This window comes from Pezoporus occidentalis, unplaced genomic scaffold (genome assembly GCF_034315485.1).
Source record: "Pezoporus occidentalis ecotype Australia unplaced genomic scaffold, CSIRO_AGI_Poc_V1 ctg385, whole genome shotgun sequence".
NCBI classification, from domain to species: Eukaryota; Metazoa; Chordata; class Aves; order Psittaciformes; family Psittacidae; genus Pezoporus; species Pezoporus occidentalis.
The window spans coordinates 132,397-155,327 of NW_026915708.1; the positions used below are offsets into that span (position 1 = coordinate 132,397).

Consider the following 22,931-nt stretch of genomic DNA (forward strand, 5'->3'; position numbering starts at 1 on the left):
TCCCTATGGATCCCTCACCCATCCCCATGGATCCCTCACCCATCCCCATGGATCCATCACCCATCCCTATGGATCCATCACCCAACATCCCCAGGATCCCTCACCCATCCCTATGGATCCCTCACCCATCCCTATGGATCCATCACCCAACATCCCCAGGATCCCTCACCCATCCCCATGGATCCATCACCCAACATCCCCAGGATCCCTCACCCATCCCTATGGATCCATCACCCAACATCCCCAGGATCCCTCACCCATCCCTATGGATCCCTCACCCAACATCCCCAGGATCCCTCATCCATCCCCATGGATCCATCACCCAACATCCCCAGGATCCCTCACCCATCCCTATGGATCCATCACCCATCCCCATGGATCCCTCACCCATCCCTATGGATCCATCACCCATCCCTATGGATCCCTCACCCATCCCTATGGATCCCTCACCCAACATCCCCAGGATCCCTCACCCATCCCTATGGATCCCTCACCCAACATCCCCAGGATCCCTCACCCATCCCTATGGATCCATCATCTTCAGGGGTGACCGAGGGGCATGGACGAGGGTGGGAAAGGAAAACTAAAGGAAGTAGATGGAGACCCCCCCGCAAATCCCAGGAAATTTAAGGCATGAAACCAAAACCCACCGGAGCAAATGGAAGGCACAAAATTCCCATCGGCTCCTCCCGGGATGGGGGAGAACGAGGGAGAAAACAAGGGAAAGACCCTCAGAGCGGGACAGGAGCCGGGGGGGTGATGGGACACAATGGGATCCAATGGGACACAATGGGATCCAATGGGACACAATGGGATCCAATGGGACACAATGGGATCCAATGGGACACAATGGGACACAATGGACACAATGGGGGGGAGATCTGAACTCGGGGGGGGTGGTGGGGAGGGGGGTGGATTTTTTTTTGTCCTTTTCTGCCTTTTTTAATAGAAAAAGAAAATATTTTCCTCTTTTTTTTTCCCACTTTTCTGCCCAATTCCCACTTTTTTTTTGTCTTTTTCTGCGGTTTTCCAGGTGGTTTTTGGGGATTCCTGGGGTTTGCTCGGTCACAGCGCGGGCTCTGCCTCCATCGGCTCCTCGGCTGGCCTGGGAGAGCGGGAATGCTGGGATCCGGCACCGGGATGCGGCTGCGCCCCCTCCGCGGGACACAGCGGGGAGCGGAGCCACGCGTGTGGGTCCATGAGGATGCACATGGACGGGTCCATCCATCCCCAGGAACACGCATCCCACCGAGGACATGCGGGGCTCCATGCGCAGCCAGCACATGCGTGTCCATGCACACATTTCTGCGCACGCTGTCACACACTGCACACGTGTCTCTGCACACGGCAACACACGTGTCTCTGCACACACCATCACACGTGTCTGTGCACACACCATCACACGTGTCCGTGCACACACCATCACACGTGTCTCTGCACACGCCAACACACGTGTCTGTGCACACATGACCATGCACATGCCATCACACACGCTATCACACGTGTGACACCATGCACACCCTATTACACACGTCCCTGCATAAGCTATCACACATGAGCATGCACACACTGTCACATGTACCCATGCACACGTCTATGCACACGCTATCACACGTGCCCATGCACACGCTATCACACGTGCCCATGCACACGCTATCACATGTATCCACACACACGTGTCCTTTCACATGCTATCACCTGTATCCATGCACACGCTCTCACACACACGTCCCTGCACACGCTATCACACACGTGTCCCTGCACACGCTATCACCTGTATCCATGCACACGCTATCACCTGTATCCATGCACGCGCTATCACACACGTGTCCCTGCACGCGCTATCACACACGTGTCCCTGCATGCGCTATCTCCTGTATCCATGCACACGCTATCACACACGCGTCCCTGCACACGCTATCACACACGAGTCCCTGCACACGCTCTCACACACGTGTCCCTGCACGCGCTATCACACACGCGTGCCTGCACACGCTATCACCTGTATCCATGCACACGCTATCACCTGTATCCATGCACGCGCTATCACACACGTGTCCCTGCACGCGCTATCACACACGTGTCCCTGCACGCGCTATCACACACGTGTCCCTGCACGCGCTATCTCCTGTATCCATGCACACGCTATCACACACGCGTCCCTGCACACGCTATCACACGCACGTCCCCGCACGCGCTCTCACACACGAGTCCCCGCACGCGCTCTCACACACGTGTCCCTGCACACGCTATCGCACACGCGTCCCTGCACACGCTATCACACACGCATCCCTGCACACGCTATCACACACGCGTCCCTGCACACGCTATCACCTGTATCCATGCACACGCTATCACCTGTATCCATGCACGCGCTCTCGCACACGCATCCCTGCACGCGCTATCGCACACGCGTCCCTGCACGCGCTATCGCACACGTGTCCCTGCACGCGCTATCTCCTGTATCCATGCACACGCTATCACACACGAGTCCCTGCACACGCTCTCACACACGTGTCCCTGCACGCGCTATCACACACGCGTCCCTGCACACGCTATCACCTGTATCCATGCACACGCTATCACCTGTATCCATGCACGCGCTATCACACACGCGTCCCTGCACGCGCTATCACACACGAGTCCCTGCACACGCTCTCACACACGTGTCCCTGCACGCGCTATCACACACGCGTCCCTGCACACGCTATCACCTGTATCCATGCACACGCTATCACCTGTATCCATGCACGCGCTATCACACACGCGTCCCTGCACGCGCTCTCGCACACGCGTCCCTGCACGCGCTATCGCACACGCGTCCCTGCACGCGCTATCGCACACGTGTCCCTGCACGCGCTATCGCACACGTGTCCCTGCACGCGCTATCGCACACGTGTCCCTGCACGCGCTATCGCACACGTGTCCTTGCACGCGCTATGCACACGTGTCCCTGCACGCGCTATCGCACACGTGTCCCTGCACGCGCTATGCACACGTGTCCCTGCACGCGCTATCACACACGTGTCCCTGCACGTGCTATGCACACGTGTCCCTGCACGCGCTATCACACACGTGTCCCTGCACACGCCATCGCACACGTGTCCTTGCACACACTATCACCTGTATCCATGCACACGCTATCACACACGTGTCCCTGCATGCGCTATCACACACGTGTCCCTGCACGCGCTATCACACACGTGTCCCTGCACACACTATCACCTGTATCCATGCACACGCTATCACACACGTGTCCCTGCACGCGCTATCACACACGTGTCCCTGCACACACTATCACCTGTATCCCTGCACACGCTATCACACACGTGTCCCTGCACACGCTATCACACACGCGTCCCTGCACACGCTATCACCTGTATCCATGCACGCGCTATCACACACGTGCCCCTGCACACACTATCACCTGTATCCATGCACACGCTATCACACACGTGTCCCTGCACACGCTATCACACACGTGTCCCTGCACACGCTATCACACACGTGTCCCTGCACACGCTATCACACACGTGTCCCTGCACACGCTATCACCTGTATCCATGCACACGCTATCACCTGTATCCATGCACACGCTATCACACACGTGTCCCTGCACACGCCATCGCCCGCCTGTCGGGGCCGTACCTGGGCCTGGTGTCGCCGCTCCCCTGCTCTGCCCCCACCGAGAGCTGGGCCATGGCCGAGAGCGCCTCTGCCTCCGCGTCCCCCCCAGCGCTGAGCCACGGGGCCCCCCCACGCTTCAGAGAGCCCCAGTGCCGGCCTGCGACAGAGACAGGGCCCGTGGGGCACCCCCACACACACCTCCTATGGGGCACCCACAGCACTGACACCCCCACAGACACCTCCTATGGGGCACCCGCGGCAGGGACACCCCCACAGACACCTCCTATGGGGCACCCGCGGCAGGGACACCCCCACAGACACCTCCTATGGGGCACCCGCGGCAGGGACACCCCCACAGACACCTCCTATGGGGCACCGGTGGCAGAGACACCCCCACAGACACCTCCTATGGGGCACCCGCGGCAGGGACACCCCCACAGACACCTCCTATGGGGCACCGGCGGCAGAGACACCCCCCCGGTGAGGAAAGCCCGGGGGCTCCCCCATGCCCCCATAGGGCTCACTCTGGATCTCGATGACTTTCTCCAGCGCGGCCGCCGCGTTCACGTTCGGTTTCTGCTGCAGCAAGGACGGGTCCAGCGGCTCCAGCTGGGGGGGCACCATGTGAGGACCCCAGCACCCCCCCAGCACCCCCACACCCAGCAACGGGGCGTCCCATTGGGGATGCCTGCGGGTCCCATGGGGGGGGGGGGCGTCACACAGGGGGTCCCATGGATGGGTGTGGGATATCCCATGGGAGGTGGGGGTGTCCCCACTGGTTTCATGGGGGGTCCCCATAGGTGGTGGTGGGGGTCCCGGGGGGGGGTTGTCGCATGGATGTGGGGGTGTCCCGGGGGGGATGTCCCATACGGGCCCCATGGGGGTGCCCGGGTACCTCCAAGCCCAGCAGGGCGCTCACGCAGGCCTCGGAGGCGTCACAAATGGCGGTGAGGTCGTGCCCCCCCTCGAGCGCCAGCACCACGCGTCCCCCCGCCAGCATCATCAGCTGCTTCGTGAGGTGCCCGAAGCCTGGGGGGGGCACGGGGGGGGTGACACCGAGCCCTGAGAACCCCCCATAGCCCCCCCGTGCCCCCCGCCCCGCTCACACTTGGCGCTCACGGAGTAGCCCCCCAGGGGTGAGAGGTGCCCCTCAACGGCGTCGAACCCGGCTGAGACCAGCACCAGCTCCGGGCAGAACTCGCTGGCCACCGGCATCACCACGGTCCTGGGCACGGGCACAGGCACAGGGGGACCCCCGGGGTGCAGGGACCCCCCCAGGACATGGGGATCCCCCAGGGAACAGGGACCCCCCTCCTAGGACACCGGGACCCCACTCCCAATGATGCAGGGACCCCCTTAATGATGCAGGGACCTCACTCAGGACATAAAAGGGACCCCCAAGGGTGCAGGGACCCCCTAGGACACAATGACACCCCAAGGGTGCAGGGACCCCCTAGGACACAATGACACCCCAAGGGTGCAGGGACCCAATAGGACACAATGACACCCCAGGGTGCAGGGACCCAATAGGACACAATGACACCCCAGGGTGCAGGGACCCAATAGGACACAATGACACCCCAGGGTGCAGGGACCCAATAGGACACAATGACACCCCAGGGTGCAGGGACCCAATAGGACACAATGACACCCCAGGGTACAGGGACCCAATAGGACACAATGACACCCCAGGGTACAGGGACCCAATAGGACACAATGACACCCCACGGTGCAGGGACCCCCCAAGGGCATAGGGAGACCCCAGCGGTGCAAGGAACCCCGGCAGGGTACAGGGACCCCTCCTAGGACACACGCATCTGCCCAGGACACGGGGACACCCCCAGGGCACAGGGACCCCCCAAGAGAACAAGGACCCCCCAAAGACACAGGGACCCCCCAAGGGCCCGCCTCCCCCGACACAGCCCCCTGCTCACCTGAAGGCAGTCAGATATTCCACATCCCCAATGGGGGGGTCCACCCCCCCGGTCCAGGCGATGTTGATGTTGAAGCCCACCCCCATTCCGCTGCCCACCTAAGCACAGCGCGGTCACCCCCTGCCGCTGGTACAACACAGGGTGACCCCCCCACCAATAGGGACCCCCCCCCCCCCCCCCGCCGTCCCGGTACCTCCTCAGGGGCGCCGCTGCCAGGGAAGAAGTTGCCATCGTCGTAACGGTGCAGGGAGATGTAGAGCACGGCCGGGTCGCTGTAGAACGCCTGCTGGGTGCCATTGCCGTGGTGGATGTCCTGGGGGGGGGACAGCACGTCAGGGACCCCCCAGCACCCCTGCGACCCCTCGCCATGGGGGGGCCTTACCCAGTCCACGATGAGGATCCTGCTCACGCTGAGCTTCTGCTGCAGCAGCTTGGCCGAGATGGCCACCGAGTTGAAGAAGCAGAAGCCCCTGGGGGGGCACGGTCAGTGCTGGGGGGGATCCCCGACAGCTCCAACACCGCCCCCCCGTGTCCCTGCACTCACATGGCCGTGGACTCCTCAGCGTGGTGCCCCGGTGGGCGGATGACAGCGAAGCCGTTCTGCGGGGACACAGGGACACGCGTGTGACACGTGTGGTGCGTGACACGCATGTGATGCGACACGTGTGGTGCGTGTGACACGTGTGGTGCGTGACACGCGTGTGGTGCGACACGTGTGGTGCGTGACACGTGTGTGGTGCGTGTGACACGTGTGGTGCGTGTGACACGTGTGGTGCGTGTGACATGTGTGGTGCGTGACATGTGTGTGGTGCATGTGACACGTGTGGTGCGTGACACGTGTGGTGCGTGACACGTGTGGTGCGTGTGACACGTGTGGTGCGACACGTGTGGTGTGTGTGACACATGTGGTGCGTGATACATGTGTGGTGCGCGTGACACGTGTGGTGCATGTGACACGTGTGGTGCGTGTGACACGTGTGGTACGTTTGACACGTGTGGTACGTTTGACACGTGTGGTGCGTGTGACATGTGTGTGGTGCGTGTGACACGTGTGGTGCGTGACACGTGTGGTGCGCGTGACACGTGTGGTGCGTGACACACGTGTGGTGCGACACGTGTGGTGCGTGACACGTGTGTGGTGCATGTGACATGTGTGTGGTGCATGTGACACGTGTGACACGGCACATGACACACCTGTGCAAGGGTGTGCACAAGGGCTGCAGTGAGCGTGCACACGTGTGAGGTATACATGCGCAGGCACACGTGTGCACACGTGTGATGAATGTATGTGCTGTCACGCATGCACACATGTGATGTATGCAGAGGGCACACACGCTTGCTGCCATGCACATGTGCTTGAGACCCATCACAGACACCAGTGAGTGTGAGCTTGCACAGGGGCTGTTGCACCACCAGGCAAGCATGCACAAGAGCAGTGCAAGGGCACGCAAGAACCACCACATGCGCAGGTAAGCACACCAGTGAGCTCCATGCACGCAGAAGCGTGCATAAGGACCATTGCACAAGCGTGGTGCACGCGCATGGCACACACATGGATGGTGCACACGGATGATGCACACAATGCACACGCATGGTGCACACAGAAGGGGAACACAGATGGTGCACATGATACACATGAATGATACACACAATGCACACACATGGTGCACACGGAAGGTGAACACAGTGCACACGGATGGTGCACATGATACACATGAATGATACACACAATGCACACACATGGTGCACACGGAAGGTGAACACGGTGCGCACGGATGGTGCACATGATACACATGAATGATGCACACAATGCACACGCATGGTGCACATGGGAGGTGAACACGGTGCACATGGATGGTGCACACGATACACATGAATGATACACACAACGCACACGCATAGTGCACAAGGAAGGTGAACACGGTGCACACGGATGGTGCACACGATACACATGAATGATGCACACAATGCACACAGATGATGCACATGCACACGCGGATGATGAACACACACACGGATGATGCACACGCACACACACACCCACGCACGTGGATGGTACACATGCCGCACACATGCATGGTGCACAGGGTGCACACGTGGATGGTGCACACAATGCACAAGGAAGATGCACACGATGCACATAATGGATGATGCATAGGTCGCACACGTATGGTGCGCACGATGTACACAATGCACTCATGGATGATGCACATGTTGCACGTGTACAGTGCACATTATGCACACACAGATGATGTGCACACGGATGTGCACACAATGCACACACGGATCATGCACACACACACATGGATGATGCACACACACGGACAATGCCCATGCACACCCACATGATGCACACACACACATGGATGATGCACACGCATGCACACACACATGATGCACACACACACATGGATGATGCACACGCACATACACATGATGCACATACACACATGGATGATGCACACCCACATGATGCACACCCACACACACATGATGCACACCCACAGGATGCACACACACACGGATGATGCACACCCACACACACAGATGATGCACACACACGATACGCATGCACTCATGGATGATGTACACACACACACACGGATAATGCACACGCACACACATGGATGATGCACACGCACACACGGGTGATGCACACGCACACACAGGTGATGCACACGCATGCACGGGTGATGCACAGGCACGCAGGGATGATGCATGCACGCACGGATGATGCACACACGCACGGATGATGCACACACGCACGGATGATGCACACACGCACACATGGATGATGCACACATACATGGATGATGCACACATACACGGATGATGCACACACACACGCACAGATGATGCACACACGCACACAGGGATGATGCACACACGCACACACGGATGATGCACACACACACGCACACAGGGATGATGCACACACACACGCACACATGGATGATGCACACACGCACACACGGATGATGCACACACGCACACGGATGATGCACACACGCACACGGATGATGCACACACGCACACGGATGATGCACACACGCACACGGATGATGCACATACACACGCATGGATGATGCACATACACACGCACAGATGATGCACACACACATGGATGATGCACACACGCACACACGGATGATGCACACACACACACATGGATGATGCACATACACACGCATGGATGATGCACACACACACAGGGATGATGCACACACACGCACGGATGATGCACACACGCACGCAGGGATGATGCACACACACGGATGATGCACACACGCACGCAGGGATGATGCACACACGCACATGGATGATGCACACACACATACGGATGATGCACACACACACGCAGGGATGATGCACACACGCACGCACGGATGATGCACACATGCACGCACGGATGATGCACACACACATACGGATGATGCACACACACACACGGATGATGCACACACGCACGCACAGATGACGCATGCGCACACACACGGATGACGCACACACGCACGCACAGATGATGCACACACGCACGCACGGATGATGCACACACGCACACATGGATGATGCACACACGCACACACGGATGATGCACACACGCACGCAGGGATGATGCACACACGCACGCAGGGATGATGCACACACGCACTCACGGATGATGCACACACGCACACAGGGATGATGTACACACACACATGGATGATGCACACACGCACACAGGGATGATGCACACACGCACACATGGATGATGCACACACGCACACAGGGATGATGCACACACGCACGCCCGGATGATGCACACACGCACACAGGGATGATGCACACACACACACATGGATGATGCACACATACATGGATGATGCACACATACATGGATGATGCACACACGCACACAGGGATGATGTACACACGCACAGAGGGATGATGCACACACACACACAGGGATGATGCACACACGCACACAGGGATGATGCACACACGCACACAGGGATGATGCACACACGCACACAGGGATGATGCACACACACACGGATGATGCACACGCACGCACGGATGATGCACACATACATGGATGATGCACACACACACAGGGATGATGCATACACGCACGCACAGATGATGCACACACGCACGCAGGGATGATGCACACATACATGGATGATGCACACACACACAGGGATGATGCATACACGCACGCACAGATGATGCACACACGCACGCAGGGATGATGCACACATGCACACACGGATGATGCACACATGCACGCAGGGATGATGCACACATGCACACATGGATGATGCACACACACACAGGGATGATGCACACACACACGCACGCAGGGATGATGCACACACGCACGCACGCAGGGATGATGCACACACGCACGCAGGGATGATGCACACACACACGCACAGATGATGCACACACGCACGCAGGGATGATGCACACACACACGCACAGATGATGCACACACGCACCCAGGGATGATGCACACACGCACCCAGGGATGATGCACACACACACGCACAGATGATGCACACACACACACAGGGATGATGCACACACACACGCACAGATGATGCACACACGCACGCAGGGATGATGCACACATACATGGATGATGCACACACACACACAGGGATGATGCACACACACCCCCACGCACACCCACACTCACTGCTCTCGCTCACCTGGATCTCCCCGGCCGCCACCTTGAAGGCAAGCTCGAGCAGGCAGCCCACGGCCGTGCGCACGGCGCTGGGCGAGTGCAGCTCGTTCCACACCGTGTCGCTGTCCACCTGCGGGGGCACGGGGGGGTCACACCGGGACACGGGGACACCCGGACCCCCCTGCAGCAGGGACTCACCCCGATGCCGCCGCATGGCAGCACCGCGTACGTCTTCTGGGTGATGGGACCTGCGGGATGGAGCGGGGTGATGGGGGCGATGGGGACAGCGCAGGGGTCTGTCCCCCCCCCGTCCCCCCCCCAAAATGGGGACCCCCCAGCTCCTACCCAGCAGCTTCTTGCTGTCGAGCTTCTGGCGGTTGAGGGGGCTGGTGCCATAGAGCAGCGCGTGGTGCTCCGAGTGCACCGTCTGGATCTCCTCCAGCGTCGCCTTCCTGCCCCGGATGCGCTGGGAGGGATGCAGGGAACGGGGTGACCCCCGCCCACGTAAAGGGGATGATAAGGGAGGGCCCCCCCGCGCCGTCCTCACCTCGCACTTGCCCAGCAGCCCCGTCTCCTGCAGCCGGGACCAGATGCTCTGGATGCGGCCGGCGTGCTCCGGGTGGATGTTGGTGTTCCCGCACGTGCACTGGTGCTTCAGCATGAAGGTGTCGTACACCAGCCCTGCGGGGCACCGGGATCCAATGGGACAGCAGGATCCAATGGGATATGGGGAACCCCAGGCACCACAAGGGATGGGGAACCCCATAAAACACAGGGATCAGATGGGACATGGGGAGCCAATGGGAACCCCGGGCACCCCAAGGGATGGGGAACCCCATAGAACACAGGGATCCAATGCGATATGGGGAGTCAATGGGACATGAGGGACCCCAAATACCGCAGTAATACCCATATAACCATGTAATACCGTAATATACGCATATAAGACAGAGATCCAATGGACATAGAGATCCAATGGACATAGGGATCCAATGGCACACACGGAATCCTGGGCACCCCAAGGGATGGAAAACCCCATATGACACAGGGATCCCACAGGACACAGGGAATCCATGCATGGGGACTCAATGGGACATGGGGAACCCCAGGTACCCCAAAGGATGGGGAAACCTGTGGGAGAGGAGGACCCAGTGGGACATGGGCACTCCAGGACACCCTGAGGGATGGGGCACCTCATGGGACATGGGGATCCCATGGGATAGGGGGAGCCCCAGGCACCCCAACAGATGGGAGCACCAGGGGACAGAAGGATCCTATGGACCCCTATGGCTCCTATGAGACAGGGGGGTCCCTGGCAATGGGCACCCCAAGGGCCGGGCCCCCCTGTACCTGTGCTGAAGCGGAGCTGGGGGCCCCCGTCGGGCTGGAGGGGCTGGGTGCTGGGGGGGGACGAGTGCGTGCGGGCGAGCGCCGGGTGCGGCAGCGCCAGCAGTGCCGGGGGGGGGCCTGGGAACAGCGGCACCGGCGCCTCAGGAAGCATCTGGGGGGGGGATCTCTGTTAGAGACCCCCCCATCAGCACTGGGATCCCCATCAGACCCCTCCATCAGCACCGAGACCTCCATGAGACCCCCCCTCCATCAGCACTGGGATCCCCATCATAACCCCCCCATCAGCACCGAGACCTCCATGAGACCCCCCCTCCATCAGCACTGGGATCCCCATCATAACCCCCCATCAGCACTGGGCCCCCCCGGCTCTCACCTGCTGGAAGGGGCCCCCCAGCTCGGGGCCATCGGGCTCGTCCCCGCTGCCTCCCGGCTCCTCAGGGTCCCGGGGGGGGTCCGAGGGCAGCGGGGAGGGCTCCTGGTCCTGCGGGGGGGGCGACTGCTGCTCCGTCAGCTCCTCCTCTGTCTCCTCGCGGTGCGTGGGGGGGGGCCGCGGGAGCTCCCCAGCCTTGGGCAGCAGCTGTGGGGGGGCACAGTGACCCATGGTGCCGTACAGCACCCATAGTACCCCACAGCGCCCCATAGCACCCCATTGCAAACCACAGCACTCCATAGCAACCCACAGCACTCCATAGCACCCCATAGCAACCCACAGCACCCCATAGCAACCCACAGCACTCCACAGCACCCCATAGCAACCCACAGCACTCCACAGCACCCCATAGCAACCCACAGCACTCTATAGCAACCCACAGCACTCCATAGCAACCCACAGCACTCCATAGCACCCCATAGCAACCCACAGCACCCCATAGCAACCCACAGCACTCCACAGCACCCCATAGCAACCCACAGCACTCCACAGCACCCCATAGCAACCCACAGCACTCTATAGCAACCCACAGCACTCCATAGCAACCCACAGCACTCCATAGCACCCCATAGCAACCCACAGCACTCCATAGCACCCCATAGCAACCCACAGCACTCCATAGCACCCCATAGCAACCCACAGCACCCCATAGCAACCCACAGCACTCCACAGCACCCCATAGCAACCCACAGCACTCTATAGCAACCCACAGCACTCCATAGCAACCCACAGCACTCCATAGCACCCCATAGCAACCCACAGCACTCCACAGCACCCCATAGCAACCCACAGCACTCCATAGCAACCCACAGCGCTCCATAAACGCCTCACAGCACTCCATAGCACCCCACAGTGTTCCATAGCACTCTATAAGTACCCCATAGCGTCCCATAAACGCCCCACAGCGCTCCGTAACACCCCATAAGCACCCCATAGCACCACACAGCGCCCCACAAGCACGCCACAGCGCCCCACAGCCCCACCTTGCCGAGCGGGACCTGCTGCTTGTCGAGGAAGTGGTGCTGGAGGGCGCCGTGGGGCAGCGCCTGCGGGCTCTGGGGCAGCGGGGACGACTGCGTGCGGCTGAGGGGCCGGTGCCGCGGCAGCTTCGGCACCGCCCGCACGGAGCCCGCGCGGTCACCGGGGCCCAGCGCGGGGCGGGCGTGGATCGGGACTGCGGGAGAGGGGCCGGTGAGGGCCGGGGGGGCGGTGCGGGGGTCCCGCTCCGTGCCCCACTCACCCGCCAGGAGCCCGCTCTGCTGCCGCGCCTGTTCCAGCAGCAGCACCCGCTGCAGCAGCGACCCGGGGCCGGCCGCGGGGTCCCCGTCCAGGGCCGCTCCCCCCGCCAGCAGCGAGGGGGCGCTCAGGAGCTGCGCGGGCAGCGCGGGGCGCAGCGCGGGGGGGGCGCGCTCGGGCTCCACCTGCGGGGCAGAGTCAGTGCCCCCCCCCCCCCCCCCATGGGGTCCCCGCATTGACCCCCTGAGCCCCCCCCGCCCTGCGCCACCCACACTGCGGGTCCGCCCCCCCCCCCCACGTCCCTGTGCCTCCGCCGTGGGTCCCCATCCCACCCTATGGGATCCCAGGTCCCTAAGCCCCACTACCGGTTCCCACAGCAACCCTATGGAATTCCTACACACACACCCCCCCCCATAGTGTCCCAGGTCCCCCTGAGTCCCCATAGCAACCCCATGGGTCCCAGGTCTCCATGCCCCCACCGAGGGGCTCCCCATACCAACCCTATGGGGTCCCAGCTCCCACCCAATGGGGTCCCTACCCCCCACGATGTTCCATGCCCCCCTATGGGTCCCCATAGCAACCCAATCAGGTCCCTGTCACCCCCCCCCCATAGGGTCCCCTATTGATGCTATGTCCTGTCCCTCCCCAGGTGCTGCTCACAGGGAGAGGGGGGCCGGGCCCCGGCAGCCCCAGGGAGATGTTGGGCAGCGACGGGGACGTGTAGAGGCTGAGCTGGGGCACGGCATCGAGGGGCAGCGGCCGGGGCTGCGGCAGGAGCTGCTGCAGGGACACGCCAGGGACACGCCATTGACACACCATCAACATGCCATTGACACGCCATCGACACGCCATCAACATGCCATCGACACGCCATCAACATGCCATTGACACGCCATCAACATGCCATTGACACGCCATCAACATGCCATTGACACGCCATCGACATGCCATTGACACGCCATCGACATGCCCCTGACATGGCATCGACACGCCATTGACATGCCATCGACACGCCATCGACACGCCACTGACATGCCATCGACACGCCACTGACATGCCATCGACACGCCACTGACATGCCATCGACACGCCACTGACATGCCATCGACACGCCACTGACATGCCATCGACACACCATTGACACGCCATCAACATGCCATCAACACGCCATTGACATGCCATGGACACGCCACTGACACACCACGGACATGCAATTGACACGCCATGGACACGCCAGCAGTATGCTATTGACACGCCAGTGACAGGTCAGCAACACGTCATTAACACGTTACTGACACACCACTGACATGCACACACCCAAATACATGTGTGAAAGCACCAAATGCATACATGGAACATGACGCATGCATGCACAACACATACCAATGGCTGGATGCATCTGAACACGTGGACACCCTGAGCATGCTAACAGCACACAAGTGCACATGCTCAGTCACATGACACACACTTGTACATGTCGCTCACATGATGCACACGCATACACGGTGCTCACATGGCACATATGTGTACATGTTGCTCACAACACATGCACACCCTCACTCACATGGCACACATGTACACGTATTGCTCACGACGCACACATATACATGTTGCTCACATGACACACATGGGCACACCCTCGCTCACATGACACATGAGCACATCGCTCACATGATGCATGCATGTCGCTCAGATAACACACATGTACATGTCACTCACATGACACACGTCGCTCACATGACACACATGCATGTGTCGCTCACATGATGCACACGTGTACGTGTTGCTCACATGACACACATGTGTATGTCGCTCACATGACGCACACGTGTACGTGTTGCTCACATGACACACATGTATATGTGTTGCTCACATGACACACATGCACACCCTCGCTCGCATGACACACGTGTACACGTCGCTCACATGATGCATGTATGTCACTCACATGATGCACGTGTGTGTGCAGCTCACGATGCATAGGCATACATGTCACTCACATGACGCACACATTTACACACTCACGACACACACGTGTACACATCGCACACATGACACATACATGTACGTGTTGCTCGCATGACGCACACATGTACATGTTGCTCACATGATGCATACACGTATGTGTCGCGCACATGACGCACACGTGCACACACGTGTGTGGCCGTACCTGCGCGGGGATGTTGGGCACGGAGCCCGTGAGCCCGTTCTCGGCACTGGGGGAGCTGTTGGGGGAGCTGGGCCCGGAGCCGGGGGCGCTGCTGCTGCTGCTCACGGAGCACACTGCGGGGGAACACGTGTGTTACACACGTTACAGGTGTGCACACACAGCACACCTGCGCGCGTTACATACGTGTGCACAAGTACGTGCAGGCACACGCAACCACAGGCGTGCAGATGTGCTGAGCAAGCATGAACGTGCACAAGCACACACGTGCACAGGTGCCGCAGGAGCTGGGAGCAGGAGGGGGACACTGGCACCCATGATCCCATCATTCCCACGGCTCCCATCACTTCCATGACTCTCACCATACCCAAGGCTCCAATGGCTCTCATCACTCCAACAGCTCCCAGCACTCCCACGGCTTCCATGGGCTCCCATCACACCCATCACCCCCACGGCTCCCTCAGCTCCCATTGCTCTCATCACCCCTATAGCTCCCTTTGCTCCCATGGCTCCCATTGCTCTCATCACCCCCATGGCTCCCTTTGCTCCCATGGCTCCCATTGCTCTCATCACCCCCACGGCTCCCTCGGCTCCCATTGCTCTCATCACCCCTATAGCTCCCTTTGCTCCCATAGCTCTCATCACCCCTATAGCTCCCTTTACTCCCATAGCTCCCATTGCTCTCATCACCCCCACGGCTCCCTTTGCTCCCATTGCTCTCATCACCCCCATAGCTCCCTTTGCTCTCATCACCCCCACGGCTCCCTTTGCTCCCATGGCTCCCATTGCTCTCATCACCCCCATAGCTCCCTTTGCTCCCATAGCTCCCTTTGCTCCCATGGCTCCCATTGCTCTCATCACCCCCATAGCTCCCTTTGCTCCCATGGCTCCCATTGCTCTCATCACCCCCAAGGCTCCCTTTGCTCCCATTGCTCTCATCACCCCCACAGCACCCTTTGCTCTCACCACCCCCATGGCTCCCTTTGCTCCCACTGCTCTCACCACCCCCATGGCTCCCTTTGCTCCCACTGCTCTCATCACCCTCACAGCTCCCATTCTCCCGTTCCTGCTCACCCGTGATCTCCACGGTTCTCTTCCTGCAGGCGCTGAGCACGGCTCCGTCCTTCCTGCGCAGCAAGGGGCTGCTCCGGCGCTCGGCCACCTTCTGCTTCAGCCGGGAGCGGACCTTCAGGTTGGGCTCCGACGCTGGGGGGGGCACACATCAGCCAGGGGGGGCCTGTATCCCTGCATCCCCATACCCCTGCATCCCCATACCCCTGCATCTCCATATCCCTGCATCCCCATACCCCTGCATCCCCATACCCCTGCATCCCCCTATCCCTGCATCTCCATATCCCTGCATCCCCATACCCCTGCATCCCCATATCCCTGCATCCCCCTATCCCTGCATCCCCCTATCCCTGCATCCCCCTATCCCTGCATCCCCATACCCCTGCATCCCCCTATCCCTGCATCTCCATATCCCTGCATCCCCATACCCCTGCATCCCCATACCCCTGCATCCCCATATCCCTGCATCTCCATATCCCTGCATCCCCATACCCCTGCATCCCCCTATCCCTGCATCTCCATATCCCTGCATCCCCATACCCCTGCATCCCCATACCCCTGCATCCCCATATCCCTGCATCCCCCTATCCCTGCATCCCCATATCCCTGCATCCCCATACCCCTGCATCCCCATACCCCTGCATCCCCATATCCCTGCATCCCCGTATCCCTGCATCCCCGTATCCCTGCATCCCCGTGTCCCTGCATCCCCGTGTCCCTGCATCCCCGTATCCCTGCATCCCCATATCCCTGCATCCCCCTATCCCTGCATCCCCGTGTCCCTGCATCCCCATATCCCTGCATCCCCCTATCCCTGCATCCCCGTGTCCCTGCATCCCCCCATCCACCCCTGTCCCAGCACCCACCGGTCTTGCGGAGCGGGAAATCATCCCGGGAATCGTACGTCCCAAGCAGGGGGGGGCGATAGGATGGGGGGGTCCCGGGGCTGCCCGTCTGGGGGGGGGAGCTCTGGTCCAACGACGTGTGATGGGCCCTGGGGCGATGGGGGATACAGAGCCCATTGGTCTGCACCACCCATGCATCACATGATACCTGCTCCCATGGGGAGCACGCCCCCCCCCCCCCCCCAAGAGGGGCCTGGGGAGGTGCAGGGGGGCACCCACCAACAAGTGGGGTGCTGGGGGAGGGAATGGTTGGGGGGGGCCGTGCCCGGCTCCTTCGTTTTGCTGAGCAGGAACTCCTGGAGCTTCAGCTTCACCTCCGTGCTGGCGATGGCGCCTGGGGGGGACACTGGGGTTGGGGGACACAGCACAGACCCCCCTAGCCCCACTGCACCCCAAGCCCCCCCAGCCCCCCGTAACAGCCCCCAACCCCCACTGCCAGCAGCCACCACCTCTGCTCCCAGCCCCCTGGAAACCCCCCAGGATCCTCCCATAGGACCCCATAGGACCCAGTGGGACCCTCTGGGCACCCCCCGCTCACTGTCCCGGCCGCGGTCCTTGCGCAGCTGCTCCAGGCGCTGCTGCTCCAGCTCCTGCCGCTCCCGCTGCCGCTGCTGCTCCAGCTCCTGCTGCCGGCGCGCGGCCAGAGCCTCCTGCTGCTGCTGCTGCCCCGCAGCGGGACCTCAGCACCGCGCTGGAGCCACCGGTGCAGCCCCATGGCTCCAGCACCACCAGTCCTGCCCCATGGCTCCAGCACCACCAATCCCGCCCCATGGCTCCAGCACCACCAATCCCGCCCCATGGCTCCAGCACCACCAGTCTCCATCCAATGGCTCCAGCACCCCGCTCAGTGCCCCACATTTCCATCACCCTCCTAACCTCCCCAACAGCTCCACCACCCCAGATCGGTGACGTCCCATATCCCCATCACCCCCAATCTCCCTCCAATGGCTCCACCACCATGGCCAGGTGATGCTCTCCAGCTCCATCAATCTCCGTCACTCCAAAGGCTCCATCACGCCCAATCTCGCCCCAGATGCTCCACTCCCCCAGACAGGTGATGCCCTCCAGCTCCAGCCCCATCACCCCCAATCCCACCAGCACCCTGAGAGTCAACAGCCCACATCTCCATCACCTCCTCCATCTCCCCCAATGGCTCCATCAACCCAGACACGACACCCCACATCTCCATCACCGTGACGACTCCATCACCACAGACTCGTAATGTCCCACATCTCCACCACCCCAACGGCTCCATCACCACAGACAAGCAATACCCCACACCTCCATCACCCCACACAGTCAACACCCCAACTCTCCACCACCCCAACGGCTCCCTCACCCCGGACAGTCAATGCCCCACGCCTCCATCCCGCCGGCGCGCACCTTGAGGTGGTTCTGGAGCTGCGCCTCGTGCTGGCGCGTGAGGTGCTCGTGCTGCTTCTGGAACTCGGCGAACAGGAGCTGCTTCTGGAGCTGCTGCTGCTGCCTCAGGGCCTCCAGCTCCCGCTGCAGCTGCCGCTCCCGCGCCGCCGCCGCCAGCACCGGCCCCGGCGCCTCCGGCCCTGCCGCACCCAGCGGGCTCTGAGGGGGCTCAGGGGCCATTGGGGGGGGGGCAATGGGGGGGAGGTTGGGTTGTCAGGGATCAGCCCCCTCCTATCAGAGCCCAATGCTCTGGGTGAGCCCCGCAGCCCCAACCAGGGGCACCCTGAGCTGAGCCCCATTTACAACATGCACCAATGGGGGGGAGATTGAGCCCCCCACAACACTGAGGGGGAAGGGGGGGGCAGGTTACAGGACCTGGCTTTGGAGGGGTCACACACACACACACCCCAGAAATGGGGGTGGGGTTGATGAAACCCCTGCCCCCCCCCCCCCCACTCCTGCACATCGGGAACTGACATTGGTGCTTGTCACTGGCCCCCCTCAATGACCCCCCCACAGACCAACCAGCACCCATAGACAAACCAGCACCCATGGACCAACCAGAACCCCCATAGACCAACCAGCACCCATCGACCAACCAGAACCCCCATAGACCAACCAGCACCCATAGACAAACCAGCACCCACAGACCAACCAGAACCCATCGACCAACCAGCACCCACAGACCAACCAGCACCCACAGACCAACCAGAACCCATAGACAAACCAGCACCCACAGACCAACCAGAACCCATAGACCAACCAGCACCCACAGACCAACCAGCACCCACAGACCAACCAGCACCCACAGACCAACCAGCACCCATAGACCAACCAGCACCCACAGACCAACCAGAACCCATAGACCAACCAGCACCCATAGACCAACCAGCACCCACAGACCAACCAGCACCCATAGACAAACCAGCACCCACAGACCAACCAGCACCCATAGACAAACCAGCACCCACAGACCAGCACCCATAGACCAACCAGCACCCATAGACCAACCAGCACCCATAGACCAACCAGCACCCACAGACCAACCAGCACCCATAGACAAACCAGCACCCACAGACCAACCAGCACCCATAGACAAACCAGCACCCACAGACCAGCACCCATAGACCAACCAGCACCCATAGACCAACCAGCACCCATAGACCAACCAGAACCCATAGACCAACCAGCACCCATAGACCAACCAGAACCCATAGACCAACCAGCACCCATAGACCAACCAGAACCCATAGACAAACCAGCACCCACAGACCAATCAGAACCCATAGACCAACCAGCACCCACAGACCAACCAGCACCCATAGACCAACCAGCACCCCCATAGACCAACCAGCACCCACAGACCAACCAGCACCCCACAGACCAACCAGCACCCCACAGACCAACCAGCACCTCCCAGTCTATCCCAGCCCTAGGGTTGGGGGTCCTGTGGGTCATGGGGACACAGAGAGGGAGAGCTGGGACCCTCCTTGTTCCCCCTCCTGCCCACCCCCGGGGCCCTGCCATGGGGCACCCGCCTCCTTGCACACTCCCATACACCAACAGTGGGGGGCAGGCTGGGTTTGGGGGGGCAGAGAGGGGGGAACAGGAACCCCCCCCACTCACCTGGGCCCGGCAGGAGCTGGGTGTGGGACAGGAGCTCCAGGGAAGGCTCATGGCCAGACCCCCCCTCTGCAGAGAAACAGCCCCATGGCCCCATAGGCAGACATTATGGGGGGCCCCAAACCAGCCTCAACCCCCCCGAACCAGCCACCCCCTTCCATAGGGCAGCCAGGAGCCACCGAGCATCCCCCCAGTGAGGAGGGGTCCATCCTGAGCAGAGCAATGCTGCACCCCCCCAAGCCAGGCTCATCGCTCCAGTGCCTGGGAACAGCCAGTTATAGACAGGGCTCTGGGGGGGGGACCAGGATGTGTCCCATAGGATAGGGAGCACCATGACCCCCACCTAACACACAGCCCCAAACCCCCCCCGCCCCATCCCACCCCCCCAGCCCCTCATTGCTGGGGATGCCAACCCCAATCAGCGCTGCTGGGAATGAACCCTGGGATAGGCAATGCCCCCCCCCCACTTCCCAATGCGACCCCCACTAAAGATGGGGGGGTCTCAGCATGGAGGGGGGCACAAACATGGACTCAGCACTGACATCAGTGACCCATAGCGGGGGGGGTGATGATGGGGTGAGGTGGGGACCCCCCCATGGGCAGGAGCCACGTTTATTTACCGGGACGCTCATCCCAAGCCAAGGCTTTTAATAACTGGGATATTTCTGGCCTGGGCCCCCCCGGCGCTGGGGGTTGACGTCAGCCCGGCTATTCCTGGTGCTGCTGCGGGCAGGAGGCCACCGGGGTGGCCCCCCCCCCGTGCTGGACCCGGGCAGGGAGATGGGAGCAGGCAGGGAGCGGGGATGCGCAGCCCCATCCAGATGTGGTGCACATCTGTGTGCTGGGATGAGGGGGACAACGGGGACCCCAACAGGGGTGGAGGAGCTGGGGGGGGGGGGGTGCTCAGTCCCGTGGGAACATCCTGGTGCAGCTGAGCTTTGGGGAGAGCCCTATGGGGCATGGAGCATCCAAAGGGATTCCCAAAGAGCAACTGGGGACCCCTCTGTCGAGTGCCCCTGAGACCAGCGCAACCCCTGACTGCAGCCGAAGGGCCTCATCCCACGGGAGCAGCCCCTGACCTGCCCGGGGATGGAGCGGGAGGGCCGGGCTGTGTCCCCATCGCACCACGCGCCAGCCCCGTGCCGGGCAATGATCCAGCAAAAGCAGTGGGTGGATAACGGGGGGGGGGGGTCTGGGGACACCCCCACATCCCCATCCCATCCCATCCACCAGTGAGCCCCTGGCTCCAGCTGCCCCATGCACCACAATGCGCAGGGTCCCACGTGTCCGGATGCCACCGGCATTCCCATTGGGATAATGACAGGGTGGCTTCGAGAAGGAGCTGGTGGCAGCCGGTCCACGTGGCGGGTGCCACCGGGGGGGGTCACCCCGTGTCCCGACACCCCCACATCCAACACGATTCAGGATGCTGTGACCGGCCCCTGCCTCAGCCTCCCCCCATGGATGCCGGAGCTCCGGGACCCACGGGATGGGGGCTCCGGCACCGTGCCCAGCGCCCGTCTCGCACCACAGCGGCACCAACGGCGCAAGGCGACGGGGCCGACACCCGACAGCCCGGGGGGGGGACCGGGACCACGACCCCACACATACAACGGGACGGGGCTGCACGGGGATGGACGGGGCTCCAACGGGGCTGCACCGCTGCGGCCCCCCCGTTGCTCTCACCTGCATCACTCGGGGGCTCCATGGTGCCGGGGGGGCCGCGCTCCGGTGGTGCCGTCAGCGCCAGGACTGCGCCCGCGGGGAACGGGAGCCCTGCGGGACCCGGCGTCAGCACCGCGGCCCCCCCCCGAGCCCGGACACCCCCCCCCCCCCCCAAAGCCAAGCAATGGGGTCCCAGCGCCGAGGACGGGCAGGATGCGGCCCCCTGGAAGGGGGTGCGGGTTCGAGGGGTGCCCGCAGGGGACGGGGGGCACGGGGGGGGGGGTTACACAAGGCTCCGCATTGGAACGGGGGGGCACGCACAGCCCATAGGGACACGGGTGACCCCCCCTGCACCGCAGCGGGCCCGGACCCAGCCCCACGGGGGGGTCACGCACGCACAGACCCGCAGGGAAGGGGGCTGGGGGCACACACGATGGGTCCCGGCGCTGCAGTGCCCCCCCCCGCACCCCCAATTCCAAAACCCCCCATTGCAAAGCCCCCCCCCCCCAAACAGCACGGACGCCCCATAGCGCTGCCCCCCATAGCCCAGACCCCCCCCATGGCCGCCCTATGGAACGGCCCCCCCATAGCCCCCCATTGCCCCCCCCACCCCGTACCTGGCCGCTGCCCGCCCCGCGCGCGCGCCGCCGCCCCTCCTCCATCTTTGCCGCGCGGCCCCGCCCGCCCCGACAACAACATTCGGTGACGTCACTCGCCGTCACGTGACGGGGCCCGCGCTCTAAAAATAGACACTGCCCCCCCCCCCCCCCGAAAACACAGCCCCGGGCGTGCAACCGCACGTGACCGAGTGTGCAAAGGCACGTGACAA

At 61.8% G+C, this 22,931-nt stretch overlaps 1 protein-coding gene across 8 annotated transcripts; it reads right to left on the bottom strand.

The window, feature by feature from the left end:
* Positions 1 to 928: 928 nt before the first annotated feature.
* Positions 929 to 22,824, bottom strand: HDAC5 (histone deacetylase 5). Of its 8 annotated transcripts, none has more exons than XM_062632144.1 (27): positions 22,720 to 22,824; positions 22,124 to 22,213; positions 20,441 to 20,506; positions 18,776 to 18,954; positions 17,931 to 18,015; positions 17,612 to 17,726; positions 17,354 to 17,481; positions 16,491 to 16,622; positions 15,420 to 15,532; positions 13,910 to 14,029; positions 13,254 to 13,434; positions 12,997 to 13,187; positions 11,957 to 12,160; positions 11,584 to 11,734; positions 10,781 to 10,914; positions 10,579 to 10,699; positions 10,432 to 10,481; positions 10,256 to 10,363; positions 6,106 to 6,161; positions 5,944 to 6,031; positions 5,755 to 5,874; positions 5,562 to 5,659; positions 4,734 to 4,852; positions 4,523 to 4,656; positions 4,152 to 4,236; positions 3,649 to 3,784; positions 929 to 1,105 (listed from the first exon to the last, which is right to left on the bottom strand). In XM_062632144.1, the coding sequence occupies exons 1-27, from the start codon at positions 22,799 to 22,801 to the stop codon at positions 1,066 to 1,068; spliced, it is 3,126 nt and encodes a 1,041-aa protein (XP_062488128.1). In that variant the 5' UTR covers positions 22,802 to 22,824; the 3' UTR covers positions 929 to 1,065. The 8 variants fall into 8 exon arrangements, 7 of the variants coding, with proteins under 7 accessions (XP_062488128.1, XP_062488126.1, XP_062488127.1 ...); XM_062632142.1 differs by having other exon boundaries at positions 17,931 to 18,051; XM_062632143.1 differs by having other exon boundaries at positions 13,910 to 14,026; positions 17,931 to 18,054.
* Between the last annotated feature and the right edge of the window lie 107 nt (positions 22,825 to 22,931).

Coding starts and splice junctions, on each gene's coding strand:
- HDAC5 (XM_062632140.1), bottom strand. CDS start 22,801: ATGTTGTTGTCGGGGCGGGCGGGGCCGCGCGGCAAAGATGGAGGAGGG. Junction 12,161..12,996: donor AGCAGGTCCCGCTCGGCAAG/GTGGGGCTGTGG, acceptor GCCCCCCCACAG/CTGCTGCCCAAGGCTGGGGA. Junction 1,106..3,648: donor AGCGGCGACACCAGGCCCAG/GTACGGCCCCGA, acceptor CCGCTCTCCCAG/GCCAGCCGAGGAGCCGATGG.